General features: G+C 42.4%; 1 protein-coding gene across 2 annotated transcripts; it reads right to left on the bottom strand.

The window, feature by feature from the left end:
• Window positions 1–9,042: 9,042 nt before the first annotated feature.
• PRSS58 (serine protease 58) lies at window positions 9,043–15,616 on the bottom strand. Of its 2 annotated transcripts, none has more exons than XM_035255129.3 (6): window positions 15,500–15,616; window positions 14,524–14,596; window positions 12,430–12,568; window positions 11,939–12,195; window positions 9,362–9,501; window positions 9,043–9,267 (listed from the first exon to the last, which is right to left on the bottom strand). In XM_035255129.3, the coding sequence occupies exons 2-6, from the start codon at window positions 14,561–14,563 to the stop codon at window positions 9,118–9,120; spliced, it is 726 nt and encodes a 241-aa protein (XP_035111020.2). In that variant the 5' UTR covers window positions 14,564–14,596; window positions 15,500–15,616; the 3' UTR covers window positions 9,043–9,117. The 2 variants fall into 2 exon arrangements, with proteins under 2 accessions (XP_035111020.2, XP_017831225.3); XM_017975736.4 differs by lacking the exon at window positions 15,500–15,616 and adding an exon at window positions 14,846–14,918.
• Window positions 15,617–15,954: the final 338 nt, after the last annotated feature.

The following is a 15,954-nucleotide window of genomic DNA, read 5'->3' as shown; positions in this document are numbered from 1 at the left end:
CACAATGGTTGAACTAATTTACACTCCCACCAACAGTGTAAAAGTGTTCCTATTTCTCCACATCCTCTCCAACATTTGTTGTCTCCAGATGTTTTAATGATCTCCATCCTAACTGGCATGAGATGGTATCTCAATGTAGTTTTGATTTGCATTTCTCTAATGACCAGTGATGATAAGCATTTTTTCATATGTTTGTTGGCCTCATATATTTCTTATTTTGTAAAGTGTCTGTTCATATCCTTCACCCACTTTTGAATGGGCTTGTTTGTTTTTTTCTTGTAAACTGTTTTTGTTCTTTGTAGATTCTGCATATTAGCCCTTTGTCAGATGGGTAGATTGCAAAAATTTTTTCCCATTCTGTTGGTTGCTGATTCACTCTAATGATTGTTGCTTTTGCAGTGCAGAAGCTCTGGAGTTTAATTAGGTCACATTTGCCTATTTTGGCTTTTGTTGCCAATGCTTTTCGTGTTTTAGTCATGAAGTCTTTGCCTATGCCTATGCCTATATCCTGAATGGTTTTGCCTTGATTTTCGTCTAGGGTTTTTATGGTGTCAGGTCTTATGTTTAAGTCTTTAATCCATCTGGAATAAATTTTAGTGTAAGGTGTCAGGAAGGGGTCCTGTTTCTGCTTTCTGCACATGGCTAGCCAGTTTTCCCAACACCATTTATTAAACAGGGAATCCTTTCCCCATTGCTTGTTTTTGTCAGGTTTGTCAAAGATCAGATGGTTGTAGATGTGTTACGTTGTCTCTGAGGTCTTTGTTCTGTTCTATTGGGCTATATCTCTGTTTTGGTACCAGTATCATGCTGTTTTGATTACTGTAGCCTTGTAGTATAGCTTGAAGTCAGGTAGTGTGATGCCTCCAGCTTTGTTCTTTTTGATTAGAATTAACTTGGCTATGCAGGCTCTCTTTTGGTTCCATATGAAGTTTAAGGTGGGTTTTTCCAGTTCTGTGAAGAAGGTTATTGGTAGCTTGATGGGGATAGCGTTGAATCTATAAATTACTTTGGACAGTATGGCCATTTTCACAATATTGATTATTCCTAACCATGAGCATGAAGTGTTTCTTCATAATTTTTATACTTTTAGTAGAGACAAGGTTTCAACATATTGGTCAGGCTGGTCTTGAACTCCTGACCTTAGGTGATCCACCTGCCTCAGCCCTCCAAAGTGCTGGGATTACAGGCATGAGCCACTGCACCCAGTCAGAAATCTTTAATTTAACTTATTTTAAGTTCAGGGGTATTTATATGTGCAGTCTTGTTATATAGGCAAACTTGTTTCATGGGGATTAGTTGTACAGATTATTTTGCCACCTGGGTATTAAGCCTGGTTACTATTGGATAAACATTAAGCCAGAATGTGATGCAAGCTAAAATCAATCTGCTGAGATTGTGAAAACAGAAAGAAATCTCCTCTGCTATATAGACAAGAAGATACAACCTACTACATACACGTTCTCAAGATAACCAGCATCTAGCCCTCAAGTTAGAGGACCTGAGAGCACCCTTTGTCCACATATAGTTCATCCTAGATTCACCTGGTAATTGTGTTTGTGTTCACTAATTGGCTGAACACAAAGAAAAAATAAATTTCTCATATCTTCCTAACAGTAGGCCGTTTTGCAACTTGGTGCAAGGTGTCCCCTTAAAGTCAAGTGAGGTTTCTAAACTGAGTTTTTCCTTAGGTTGTTAGGCTTCTTAACTGGCTCTTACTCTCTCTTAGAACCTGGGAAATTGAAGCTCTATCTTCCTTGATGACTACCTTTCAAATAAGAATTGTTGGGTTCTTGAGGAAGGCATTTCTGCATCTCCAAGCTGCTAAAAGGCTAATTTTTAAAAATTTATACACATTCAAAGAAACAGAAGAACTTCTCATTATAGGTCTGCTAGTTAAGGGCTCTAGGAAAATGGAGAAAAGGGAGAGAAGTTCCTTCTTTTATTTTCAACAGGGAGAGTTGCCTCTCCTTCCTTATCTGTATTTAACCTCACAGAGTCCAGCACAGGTAACTGGAGATAAGAGGTCATTGTTGGACTGCCTGATGTTGCCTTGTAGCGGCCTCTATGCTCACGTGAAGCATGGGGGTGAGAGGGGTCTTCATTTACTTCTACAAGCATTGCCTGATTGCACCGAGATATTTTAATTTGTTGCAAAGACTGGAGACACAGATTCAGACCCGTGTTCTAGGATGTAGCTGAGAGGGTGCAGGCGAAGTCCCTCCAATGGGGCACTCAGTGAATATGGGGAGTGCGGGGATGCACGTGTGACTGACGAGGGCACTCAAGGAAGCAGGAAGCATCCAAACCTTCAGTCTGCGATTTGAACTTCAGGGAGAAGATGGCACAAGATAATTCAGTGTGCTGGTAAAGTCACGCCCTTTAGAGCTTCAGGCCCAGAGACTATTAGCTACTGATTGCCACCCTACAGGCTAGGATCCTGCTTGCTTGCCTGGCTACACTATCCCATGGTCCTGCTGGAGAGAGCCTGTGGGGCCAAGGAATGGTGCCATTTCCCATTCTGCCACGAGCCACTGGGTGCTCTTGGCTGTTGTTAGTAGAGGACAGATGGCAAAGCAGGGGAAGCCACTCAGTGGGTCTAAGGGAGAGAAAGAGGGACCTAGTCACTGGAGCACGGTGGGCACAGAAACTGCTCCATAACCCTAGCCTTGCCACAGTCATTCCAGGCATAGCGTCCCACTCTGAGGAATGGTCCCTTTTGTTCCCAGCAGCCTCCTCTATTGACTTTATGCTTTAGTCCCCTTCTCCAGGATTTGGCCTAGTTAGTTACTCCTGGGGATGATCATCTATCTCCCCTCAGCCTGGGCTGCCCGTGTGTTTCAGACACTACTGCAAACCTGGTGGAGCAAAGGACAGGTGGGTATCAGTACCAGGTGGATAGGCTGAGGCCCTGAGCTGCATTCTAAGGAATTCCAGTATCCCCAGGTCAGCTGATATCAGCAGGATCTCCGGGAGCAACTCCAGATAGCTGGCCACTCTGCAGAGTCCTGGGGATAAAGAGGTCAGAACCTTTCCTGGAGTGGATTACAGGCTGCTCATGGCCAGTGTGACCCAGGGCAGAACCCTGTACTGCACCTACAGCAAGACACAGTGAGAAACCCTCCCTAGGTTTATGAATAAAAGTCACATACACAGATTCCCCTGGTTCCCATCCATTAACCCTAGCCCTCCTTCTTCCTTGACAGCCTTCCCAAGCCAGCTTTCTTTCCACCCAAATCCCTTGCTCCTTGTCTTGTAACCACAAGTAGACTCTCTCTGCTAGTTTCCCAAACACCTTTCAGAGATTGCTCTCTGTCTGAATAGCACCGTGATTTAACCATAGGCTCTGGAGGGTTAGATGCAGACTTGGCTTTACCACTTGTGAGCTCTGGGGAAGTCTTTTAATCTTCCTGAACCTCAGTTTCTGTATCTGTGAAAGGCAGACAGTAACTATCCATCGCAGAGGACTGCTGTGAAGACGAAACAATACAATTCAGGTGAAGTCTTTAGTATAATGCAAAAAGACATAGAAAACAATCAGGGGCCTTAGCTGTTCTCTCCAAAATATGCACATATAAAAAGCATGCACATAGGCTGGTGCAGTGGCTCATGCCTGTAATCCCAGCACTTTGGGATGCCGAGGCAGGCAAATCACCTGAGATCAGGAGTTCAAGACCAGCCTGACCAACATGGCGAAACCCTGTCTCTATTAAAAATACAAAACTAGCCAGGTATGGTGGTACATGCCTTCATTATCAGCTACTCAGAAGGCTAAGACAGGAGACTTGTTAGGAGGTGGAGGTTGCAGTGAGCTGAGATCATGCCATTGCATTCCAACCTGAGCAACAAGGGCAAAACTCCATCTCAAACAAAACAAAACATGCACATAGAGGTGCACAGTATGCACATATAAAAAGCATGTTGCATTTTAATGTCAGTATCAACAGCACCCCACCCCAGTCCAGAGCTGCTTGGGAGAAACCTGGAGAAATTCTAGGCACTCAGAAGAGGGGTGGGCTGAATCTCTCATCCAGTAAATGCCTCCCTTGATGAGCACACACACTTAGACTACATAGCCATGTTTCCAGTTAAACTCCTGTTTTTAATATCATACCCACCTCTACCTAAAGTTCTCAAAGCCCAATCTCAAACTGATCTTTTAAACAATAAGACTCATAAAGGAGAAGGGTCTAGATCTGTCATGTAGAGCTCACCAAATGCTGAACTAATAAGCCATGAGTCAGAGCTGGGTCTGCAGCCTGAGTAGAGTCATTCACAGAGTGAGGGGTAAGACAAGGAGGCTCAGACCCCAGGCAGGAAGCTGGGACAGGTTCATAGTGAGAAAGAAATGGTGGGTGGGGTATGAGAGAGAATGAATGAGACCCAGGATACCAAGACCCTTGCAGAGGTGGGAGTGAGGGAGGCTACTGTAGCTGAGCCAACCTGCTTCTGGCTCAGAGCTTCTCTATCCCAGAGGCTGTGGACCAAGTGAGCAGGTAAGTGGGTTGCAGGTGGGAGTGAGCCAACAAGAGGTCGTGGGGAAGATACAACCTTATGGTAGTCTCTTATGGTAGTTTGGGTAGTTGTCAGAAGAGAGGTTGGGAGGGTTTTTTCTCAGCTTGCGGTGAGTGAGGAATTTTTCCATCAGGGGATATTTGCCTGTGGCTCTCCATGATCTGCAGGGTATTAGTCTGGGAAACTCACAGTACACTAGGCAAGATTCTGGGTTGTTTTTGTTTTTGTTTTTTGAGACAGTCTCGCCCCGTTGCCAGGCACCAGGCTGGAGTGCAGTGGCATGATCTCAGCTCACTGCAACCTCTGCCTCCTGGGTTCAAGCAACTCTCCTGCCTCAGCCCCCTGAGAGCTGGGACTACAGGTGCCCACCACCACACCCAGCTAATTTTTGTATTTTTAGTAGCGACGTGGTTTCACCATGTTGGCCAGGATGGTCTCGATCTCTTGACCTCATGATTCACCCGCCTTGGCCTCTCAAAGTGCTGGGATTACAGGTGTGAGCCACCATGCCCAGCAGGATTCTGGTTTTACTTATTCTTCCCTTCATCTCCTTGGCCTTGCATCTGTCACCCCATCACTCCCTTTTCACATAAGGATATCCAGACCTGAGGATCATCTGGCTAAGACATTAGTTTGGCTCACCCTGGGCCGGGCACTCTAGACTGGGTGTTACCTTCCTTTTCCATCACTTGATGTTCCTGATCTTTCCTAAAACACTGTGTACTGTTGAGGAAAATGGCCTTTCCATGTGAACCTCAGAGCTTCTTTCTAGAATGTTTTTTTGCACTAAATAAACAGAGGGATTCTAGGGGCCTGGGTCGAAGCTACAGAACAGAGGGACCAGAAACTCAGGCCTTGATGAAGGGCCTCCCTAGATGTCTGAAAACAGATTGAGTTCAGTCAAATACATGGTTTTGGCTGCATTTGGAGTCCCTTATTGGCCTCTCTTTGACTTAATATCACTTCTCTGCTTCTGGTAATCTGTCCGACTCCCAATCATTCTCTCTCTCAAACACACATACACACACACACATGCACACACACATCCTCACTGTCTACGTGGGTCCTCTGCCCCTTGATCCTGCCATGACTTCAGGCCCACACCGCTCATACCCTGTCTTCAAGAGTAGAATGAAAATTTAGGGCAGATAGACTAACTTGAACTGAAGATTGATGAAGTCTCAGGTGTAGAGTCCTTGAGAGAGGCTTACTTATTATGAGTTCATTCAGGCAGGAGAGGGAGCGTATACAGTCTGTTGGGACCAAGAGGCCAAAAGTGAAGCAAAGATAAATCACAGACAAGAGACTTGGAATAAAGAAACGTGTAATCCAGGTGAGGCAGATGAAGATGCCTGGAGGCAAACGTGGTCCAGGTAGTTCAGCTGTAGCCTGGAGGCATATTGTATTAGGTTTAGATCATTGTAGATATTGGTGTAGGTCTGTTTGTAGTTTTTTATTTTTTACAGCACAACCATGGATTCTGAATAATAACCTTGCAGCTTCCCATTGCAGACTACAGGGCCACCAGAATCATCTGACCGAAAGGTGAGCAAAGGCCAGAAATCAAATCATGCTGTCATGACCCTGGACCTGGTGGCTTTAGCTACTCATTTTTTCCAACAAGGAAGCCCAGAGGATCAGAACTCCTGGGTTCTAGAGAGGAATACAATGGTCTGGCAGTTACTATCAGAGGAGCCTTTTCTGACAAACACCACAAACATTCTTCTGTTTCTCTCTATCAGTCTTCCCCTTGCCTCACTGCTGATTTTCCACATGCCTTGCGGTAAATGCTCTCTGCCGGACTAGCACAGCAATTTAACCATTGGGGTGGATGAGATCTTGAATGCAGGGTCTGCTACTTGCAAGTTCTGGGGAAGTCTCTTAATTTCCCTGAACCTCAGTTTCTGTGTCTGTAAAACAGACAGTAACCCTGTTCATCTTAAGGGATAGAGTCCTTTCAGATGGAAGGCATGGCATCAGTCACAGGTGCTGGTCTCCTCTTTGCTCTCTCACGTGTTGTGGGTGACATCTACCTGGCTCCAGAGGACAAAAAAAATTACACATACACACACACACACACACACACACGTACACAATCCTCACTGCAAGCTGAGAAAACAACCCTCCCAGCCTCTCTCCTGACACCTACTCCATGTCCAGAGGAAATGGAGCCAGGTAGATGTTGGAGAGTAGGTCTGAGTTTCCTGGGTACCCAGAAGCCCTGGGGACATTTGAATACTTCTGTGTTCCCTCTTCCTTCAGGAAGCACACCTCAGTTAGAGAGCACCATCACTGAGAGACCCTTGGTCAGGGCCACCAAGATGCTGTTAAACATGGAGGAGATGGCGGGATAAAGAGGCCCTGAGCCCCCCGCTCCTAAAGGAAAGTAGAAGCCCTCTGCTGGCAGATCTTACAAGGACAGCAGCTCTGTGGCTGGAGTGTTGAAAGGCACAGTGTTGAAGGCTCTGATGTGTTCCCTTCACCCAAGTCTCAGAAAGCTCCCTGGAAAATTTGAAGATGCAATACTGCTCAGTTAGACCAAGAACTATGCTTTGATACCATCTTCTAGACCCTTAGTTCTATGGTGATCAAACTAGCCCTCCTAGACTAGCGCACTGTAGGGGCTGAAAGAGTGCTTTTTGATTGAATCAATGATATTGTCTCCCTGTTATTCGGACAGGAAGTATTGATCTATGTGATGTAAGTCTTCTGTCTTCAGGCTGATAAAAATTATATTATATATATACACACACATATATATAAGCACACACTCCTCACTACAAGCTGAGAAAAAACCCTCCCAGCCTCTCTCCTGACAACTACCTAAACTACCACAAGAGACAGAGGTATCTTTCCCGTGACCTCTCACCGGCTCACTCCAACCTGCATCCCTCTTACCTGCTTACTTGGTCCACAGCCTCTTATGCTTGTACATAACTCAGTTTACTCGATACCCCTTGGTCTACTCCCTTAATTTATTATCCCTCTCTGTTTTGTCTCTCACATCAGATTGTAGGTTCTCAATGACAGATAGACTGAAGTTCTCTTGTGATTCTAGGGTGGTCGACTTGTGATCCTGCCTAGTTCTCAGATTGGAGGGCATGATGTCCTGCACCTCTGTCATATGAGGGGACATAGTTAATTGAGGAATGGAAATAATTTTTCCCAGAAGAGTGAGAGTATTTCAAGCCTATAGAACTGTTTTTCTCCTCTATGTAGCATTCTGCTCTGTATACGTTCATTAGTATGGACTGCTTCTCCTTCCTACACTCCACTCACTCCTTTACCAACCGTCTACCATCCAAACTCATAGTTCTCATTCAAAGTGTCACCCCATCCCTGTCCCTCGTGGGTACAGTTAGGGGGCAGTCTCATGGGAATTACGTGCCTATTGAGGGGCACTGAGCTGGATTGTTTAATAGATGTGATGTTTCTGTTTATAGATGAGCAGCTGCAAGTTGGGATGCAGAACAAACCTGGCCACCAGAAGGAGCTTCCCTAATGCAACACTTAGTGTCCCTTAGTGTCTGTCCCCTCCACTCATACCTGGTGTCTACTGAAGGAGAAGGGTGTATATCAGGAATCCCATTTTTTTAGGACCCTATTCTTCTGATCTCCTTTGGGGCTTATTCTCAGTTAATATGCTTTTTATCTTTATACAACTACATATAACACAATGGTTTGTATACTTTGGGAAAGATTACTCTGTTTTTAGTTATTATCTGAAGTCTTAACCTAGCCAGAGCTCTCTGAGGCTGATCTCCCGAGACAGAGGATTATGTCTTACTGATTACTGCAAGCTTTATTAGTCCCCAAACTAAAGCAACTGTGAAAGCTTCATCTTCACATACTTTATTAACTGAAATTTTAGTCTGGGGAGAAAAATGGTTTGGAGGTCATTTTTCAGAGGAGCACCTTAGCCTCTAAAGATGTCTCCCAGCTGGAGCTGGTGCTAAGATTTCAATACAATAGTAATATTGCATAAGGCCAGCTGATCCTAGTTAGTGAAACATGGCAGGGTTACTGGATTCAATGAGCATAAGCACCATCCATAAGACTCCACGAGCACTGTGAGGTGACCTTCTAGGTTAAAGAATGCATCCTTTTTTTGTGTGGAATGCATAAGGCATTCAGTCATATGGACAAGGAGAAGCTAAGTGTGACACCTCCCTCTTTCCTTTGCCCTCTTCTACACTTCTATTTAAATCACTCTTTATTAGACTTCCTTTTTTCAATCATCATAGTAATGTGCCAAAATCACACATCGTCTAATTTGGTACATGTAGTAGAGGGTTTTATACCCCAAATGGCTGTGGAGTGGCCTTTTTAAAAAAATGTCAGTTATCAGTTCTTTAGACAGAACATAATTCCCACTTCAATTGTCTAAGGAATTTTGGGTTTTCCATCTTTACCTAGAAGGCAAGAAGGGTTGTTATGAATAATCACAGTGAAGATATGTACAAGTAAAACTGCTCAAGCACCCACTCCGTTTAGCAGAAATAAGACGGTATGCACGGGGCAGTCTAGTGAGTTAATTTATGTTTAATTCTGAAGCTGAACGATGGAAACAAGCTGCGTCACATGGTCCACAACTGCCACAGGAGCTCAGTTATTTTGGATTACATTTTCAATCCAGGGTATATAGTAAAAAATTTTGGCGTAGATGCCAACATCAGCTCTCAAAACACATCCATCCGCAAAGGACAGGATTCCTTGAAGCATCCCATTGCAGATTGCTGGGGCAGCAGAAACTTCCTGCCAGGAAAACAACAACAACAAAAAGCAGGTTATCTTTCTGGCAAGAGAGAAGGAAGACAACGGGAAAATTAAGGCATTGAGAGTATGTTACCTTGCAGGGCTGCCTCCTTCCTGGCACGATGCCCACACACAGCATACTTTCCTTGATGTTGTAGGTTTTATAGGCATTGCGGCACTGAGACTGGGAGATTATGGAGATGTTCACTGTTTGCAGTGAATCGGGCTCCTTGTCTAAATAAAAGAGAAGTCAGACTTCCTTAAGGGTTCTTTTAGGCATTAAACCTTCTTTTAAAAAACATTTCTTCTTCTACCATAAGAAATGAAAAGAGATCAAACATTTAGAGAAATCAGAACAGTGGCAGTTAGGACAACGAGAGCACAGGAGATGGTCAGATTAACAATTTCTCATGATGCAAATGTCTGTGACTTTATAAAAGTGATCAAATTCCTGGAAGTTATATGTAAATATGAGACATTCCTGCAATGAAATGAAACACTTTGTTTTAAACTTTTCTGGAAATTTGGCCCGGCGTGGTAGCTCAGGCCTGTAATTCCAGCACTTTCGGAGTCCGAGACGGGCAATCACCTGAGGTCAGGAGTTCAAGACCAGCTTGGCCAACATGGCAAAGCCCCATCTCTACTAAAAATACAAAAATTAGCTGGGCATGGTGGCATGCACCTGTAATCCCATCTACTTGGGAGGTAGGAGAATCGCTTGAACCCAGGAGGCAGAGGTTGCAGTGAGCCAACTCCTCACCACTGCACTCCAGCCGGGGTGACAAGAGTGAGACTCCATCTCAAAACAAAATGAAATAAAACATAAAACCTTTTCTGGAAATTTAAACATTCAAAGGGTTTCCTTTGAGATGTAATTTGTAGAATTTGAAGGGATTTAGAGGTCTTTAGCCTACTTTCTCATTTGTCAGGTCAAAACAAAACCAAGTATCTGCACCAAAAAAGTCACTCAAAAAGCAGTTTTCTTAAACACATAAAGCTAGTAAGTGGTAAAGCTAGGATTTAAAACTGGGTTTCCGAGTTCCTAATTAATATTCTTTTATCTATATCACAAAGGTCCACAAATACTTTGAATTGTGTACACTTATAACAACATTTGTCTAATCAGAAACAAAATGAGAAAAACAGCAAAGTAGTATGAACACATGTAGCACATGTTCTTTTCATGGAAGTTTCTTTGGGATGAAGTATTGTATTTTCAGATTTAGTCTTTTTTTATAATGGGGGAGTGTGTTTGATGTCTTTATTTGAAAATAATGTAAAAGTTATTAAAAGAAAATCTTTGAGATCCTTCACTTTATTTTCCAACCAATAATTTATGGCTAAACATTTCTTTTGAGAATACTTCTTTAGGAAATGCTTACTTAAGTATTTCATGAGCCAGACCCAAATGAGGTGCATTTTTTTGAAGTCATACCTCTTCTTGACCCACGTTCCATTACCCAGATGAGTCAATATACTGCTTACCAGAAGGACATTTGGCTGTTTTCAAAAATCAACTTGACTCTCAAAGGACAAATAATTTCTACTTCTTGATATATTCAAGAAAATGTGCTCTAAATCTGAAGGTATTTACTAAGAAGTAGTTTTAAAAGGCTTGAATCATGGCAACAATTATAGAATAAGGGTATATCTGCCCTTTGGCTTCTATAAAGAGAAAGTAGGGATGGATAGATAAATGTAATCTGACAGGCTTGTTTAAAGTAAATCTCCGATTCCTACTGTGGTATCTAGTGTATGATGTATATTATACATACTTGAACTTACTCATAAGTAAGGTTGCATTAACAATTCTTCATAAGGGATGATATTATTGTTCTATTTTGCTAATAGGTAATCAACTCCCCTTTGCCACTACTCTCTACTCTTGTAATAACAACTATAGATAATTAGGGTTTGCCTAAAAATTTGGAGTTGGGGTAATGGGCAATGGGGATGCAACTTAGAAAACAGAAAGCTGCCTTACATCGTGGGAGTTTTTTATGGAATATGATATATGAGGCACAGAAAAAAGCTTATGTAGAACATCTAGTTTAGGGGTTTCAAATTATGTATAGAAGACTTCCACTGATAAAAATAGTGGTAGCCCTTTGAGAGTTTTCTGGAGAAATGAATGAATGCTTAGAATGTTACCAGTTAAAGATGGTTATTTCAGAAATTCTTTTTAAAACTTCAACTGTGTATCTTTATTACAATCTTTCATAGGAAGTTCTATCTCATTTAGCACAATATTATGTATTTATCTTACATTTAATATACTGATATTTATTTCATGATTTTTCAAGGTTTCAAGTTTCTTCGTTGCCTGAAATGGTTTGAAAATATGCAACATAGTAGTCTGCTTTATTTCAGAGTTAAGGAAATTGAGGCTCCAAGGTAAAATGACCTGCTGTCACGTAGAAAATTAGGATTAGAATACAAATGTTTTCTTTCTACTAAAAGCACTTCTATTATATATGAAAGTCAAAATGATAAAAGGATACAGTGGGAGAGAAAGAAAACTTGAAGCACTCCTTCAGTGAAGTACAGGGAAAAGGAAAGAGGAGGAAGAGGATGAATAAAGAGGTTATAAGAAGGCTTCACTGGGCAGAATCGAGGAAGCCGAGACTAGTGACGGTATAAAAGCATATCTAATTCTGAGAGAAGAACTCACAGATATCACACACGTTGTAGCTCCAGGTGGAGACAGAACACATGGTATCTGCTGAGACAGTTTGGTAGGGCAGGTTGGCTAGTTTCACATAGTCATTGAGTTCAGCCTCTCTTTTCAGCTTGATTAACATGATGTCATGATCAATAGAAGTGATTGAGAAGTGTGGATGATGAATCATCTTCTCATAGCCAATCACTTGCAGATGCTTTTCACTGGAGTCTGCTGGGATTGTAACCCCCAATATCACCCGAAGCTTCCTGGAACAATATAGATGCTTATGAGAGGACTTAACAGAGATGGCTTCCCCATCCCTATGAGCCTCTATTATCCCTCCCCACAGACCTTTTTCTATACCCTTATATGTCTCCCAAAGGCTTTCCTAATTCCACTTAATTGGGAGATGGTCTCAGGCAGGGGTGAGGGTCTGTGCCCAACCTGAGAACCCGAAGAATGGAGTGCCTTCGAGGGCTTATTGAGGGCTTATTGCTCACGGTAAATTGCAGTGTGCAGCTGTGATCACCCAAAGAGGGTGGATCAGGACTCCAGTGCAGGGCAAGTAGTCAGATTTCAAGTAGACCAAGTAGGGGGGAGTGGAGCTGACTGTGTAATCCGGATTAAAGGCTGAAGCAACTGGAAAGAGAGGCATAGACAAGAAATTCCAAGATTTCTCAGTCATCACTAGAAAAACTTCAGGAAAGTCATTTAATAGGCTCCAAGTTCCCCTACCCTTTTCTCCAGCAACTTTATCTGTAAACTAAATCTGTAAAATGACTTACTTTGTTCTAAAACATGAAGAAAATGATACATGGTAGAAACCTATCTCTTTCAAAAAATTAAAGGTGTTTGGCTTTTTCGTTGTCAATGAAATCTTTTAAATTAAATGTTAAACTTTCACAAATATCTTCCATAATTTAGTGGTTTCTATGCTAAATCAACTCATTATTTTTACTATTTTTACCAATTTTAGAATGCTTTAGTAAGTCTTAAAGAATTCTTATTTACAACCCTTTAATAAGTCTTATCTTTTTTCCCCAACAATAAGTCAAGACAGAATCATATGAGTGCCATGACAAGAGCAGACCAAATGCTAAGAGTCTGAGGAGGGGTAAAATAATTTATTGTTTTTAAAAATATACATTGAGCACCTAGTATGTGTCAAGCTCTGTTTTAGGGACTTGGGCTATATAGTGAACAGAATAGATATTCCTGCTCTCATATATTACAATGAGTGGAGATATTCAGTAATAATAAGCACAACACACAGGTAAACTATGTAGGATGTTAAATGGTGATTAGTTCTATGGAAATAAAAGGAGTGGGAAAGAGAGAAAAGGTATTACCAAGTGTGTGCTGGGGGAGAAGAAGGGGTATCAGGTAGTATCTGTTTGTTTGTCTGAGATAGGATCTCACTCTGTTGCCCAGATTGCAGTGCAGTGGCAAGATCATGGCTCCCTGCAGCTTCAACCTCTTAGGCTCAAGCAATCCTCCTGAACAGCCTGGACTACAGGTGTCACCACATCTAGCTAATTTTAAAATATTTGAATGTTTATTGTAGAGATGGAGCCTTGCTATATTGCCCAGGCTGGTCTCAAACTCTTGGGCTCAAGTGATCCTCCTACCTCAGTGTCCCAAAGCGCTGGGAATATAGGCATGAGCCACGACACCCAGCCTCAGGTAGTATTAAACCAGTCATCAGAGTAGAACTTCATGGTTGAACAATAACATGTTGAACAATAACATGAAGACAGGGGAAGTTGCATAATCAAATATCTGGGTGAAGGAACTCCAGGCAGAGAAAACAGCTGCAATGAGGGTCCTGAGGCTTGTGTCAGTTACATCACAGAGGCCATGGCTGCTGACCCAGAGTGAGTGAAGGGGAACAGAGCAGGAAAGGGGCTCAACGGTGGGTGGAGGGTTTCGTAGAGCAGTATAAGAACTTGGACTTGTTTTCTGAGTACAAATGGAACCACTCAAGGATTTGTGCAAAGGAGTGATAGTCTTCTCCTGGAGAACTTGTAGAGTGTGGAAGTATAGAGGTAGAGGGGTCTGTTAGGAGAATAATTTGCTAATCCAGGCAGGAGGTGGTGGCTTGGACCATTATGAGCAGTGGAGATGGTGAGATGTGATTGGATTTAGGATATGTTTAGAAGATAAAGCCAACAAGGTTTTTCTAAGAGATCAAATGTGGGGTAGGAGAGAAAGAGAATTTATGAATAACTCTGGATTTATGCCTGAGTAACTGGAACGGTGCCAGGAGATATCTGATTCTTCAGTGTTCTGCTGTGCCCTCTGCAGAACATCAGTCCTGTTGCAGGCAGGTCCAGAGTCAGGTGTTAGGAGTGGGTCTGGTATTTGAGTGACAATGTCCACATCTCACCCAAAAGCACACAATCAATCCTCCTGCAGCAGGCAGGTAGGCAGGCACTATCACGGGAGGAAACTTAGTGGGAACAGGGCAGTAGGGAGGGACAGAGAAGCATCCTACACTTGAATTCTGGAATGACGCCTCTCACCATTACCCATCTTTCATGCTTTACCCAGGATTTCTCTTTGGTGAGTAAAGAGACAAATATGCACACACTCACTAGTCAGATTCAAGAGAGCCCAGAGGAGGATAAACTTCATGATGATGTCGAACACCCAGTTCAGCTCCAGGTTCTAGAAAACATGGAAGAGAGAGAAAAAGACTAAATAAAATAAAGCAAGATTCTAGAATTGGAAAAATATATCATCTGAATTCTTTTAGTAGCAAGATTCAGTTTTAGAAACAGTGTCCATCACTCAGAGGATGGTGTAGTGTCATCTTTCAGAGATATAAAAATAGAGGTTAAGTGATTGGTTCCCAGTACAGTAGAAAATAGTTCTGGAATTCAGAGTTCTGCCCTCTGTCTTCAGGGAAGAAAGTACCAAAGCTAAGAGAAGTTGAAGTTCACAATGTCTCTACAGCTGACTCCTGTGTGTTCTCCTTTTTGTCAGCCTCAGCAGGCAGGTGCCCCTGTAAGGTAAGTGTGGGCTGCTGCCCCTCCTGTCTGTGTGATGCTAAACCCCACTGTGTGATGCTATTTTTCTTTGGTAGACATAATGTAGCCCTCTGGAGCTGACATTGCTTCCTCTGTCTGACATTAAAGTCTGCTTTGAAATACATTAACCTTTTCCTTCATGTCACTCTTTATCCATTTTTTCTGTGAACCAACCTGCAAATTATTTATCTTATGTGTCTAACTTGTGCCAGGATCTGTGCTTGCTGTTGGGGTTGCCTCAATTTAAAGACTTCTTCCCTACCTTCCAAGAGCTTAGACACTAGTGGGAATACTTAAGCAGGTGGTTATGACACAAAGTATTCAGAGCTAAAAATTGAGGTATGCCATAGACTAGGTAAAAATATTTGCAAAACACATACCTGCTAAATAATTCATGTATAAGAGAATACAAAAATTCAACATTAAGAAAACAAGCAACACAACCTAAAAGTGGGCCAAAGATCCTTACCAAATGTTTTAGTCTGCTTGGACTACTATAAAAAAATAAAATAAATAAAAACTACATGCCTAGGTGTCTTACATGACAGATATTTAGTTACTGTAGTTCTAGAGGTGAGAAGTCCATGACCAAGGTGTTGAGGTGTTGTCTGGTGAGGCCTCTCTCCCCGGCTTGTAGATGATCACCTTCTTACTGTGTCTTCACATGGCCTTCCCTCTGTGCACACAGAGAGAAAGAGGGAAAGAGAGCTCTCTGGTGACTCTTTTTTGAGGGACACAAATCCTATTGGATCAGAGCCCCACCCTTCTAACATAATTTAGCCTTAATTACTTCCTTTTAGGCCCTATCTTCAATACAGTCACATTGAGGTTTAGGGCTTCAAACAGATATATTTTACAGTGATGGGGAAGATAACACCAGAGAATATATACAGATGGCAAATGACATATGAAAAAATTCTCAACATAATATGTCATTAGAGAATTACAACAACAATGGGATACCACTACGTACCCCGTAGAAGGGCTAAAATCCAA

The sequence above is a fragment of the Callithrix jacchus genome, chromosome 11, assembly GCF_049354715.1.
Source record: "Callithrix jacchus isolate 240 chromosome 11, calJac240_pri, whole genome shotgun sequence".
Classification (NCBI taxonomy): Eukaryota; Metazoa; Chordata; class Mammalia; order Primates; family Cebidae; genus Callithrix; species Callithrix jacchus.
This window is presented reverse-complemented; position numbering and strand designations above follow the sequence as displayed.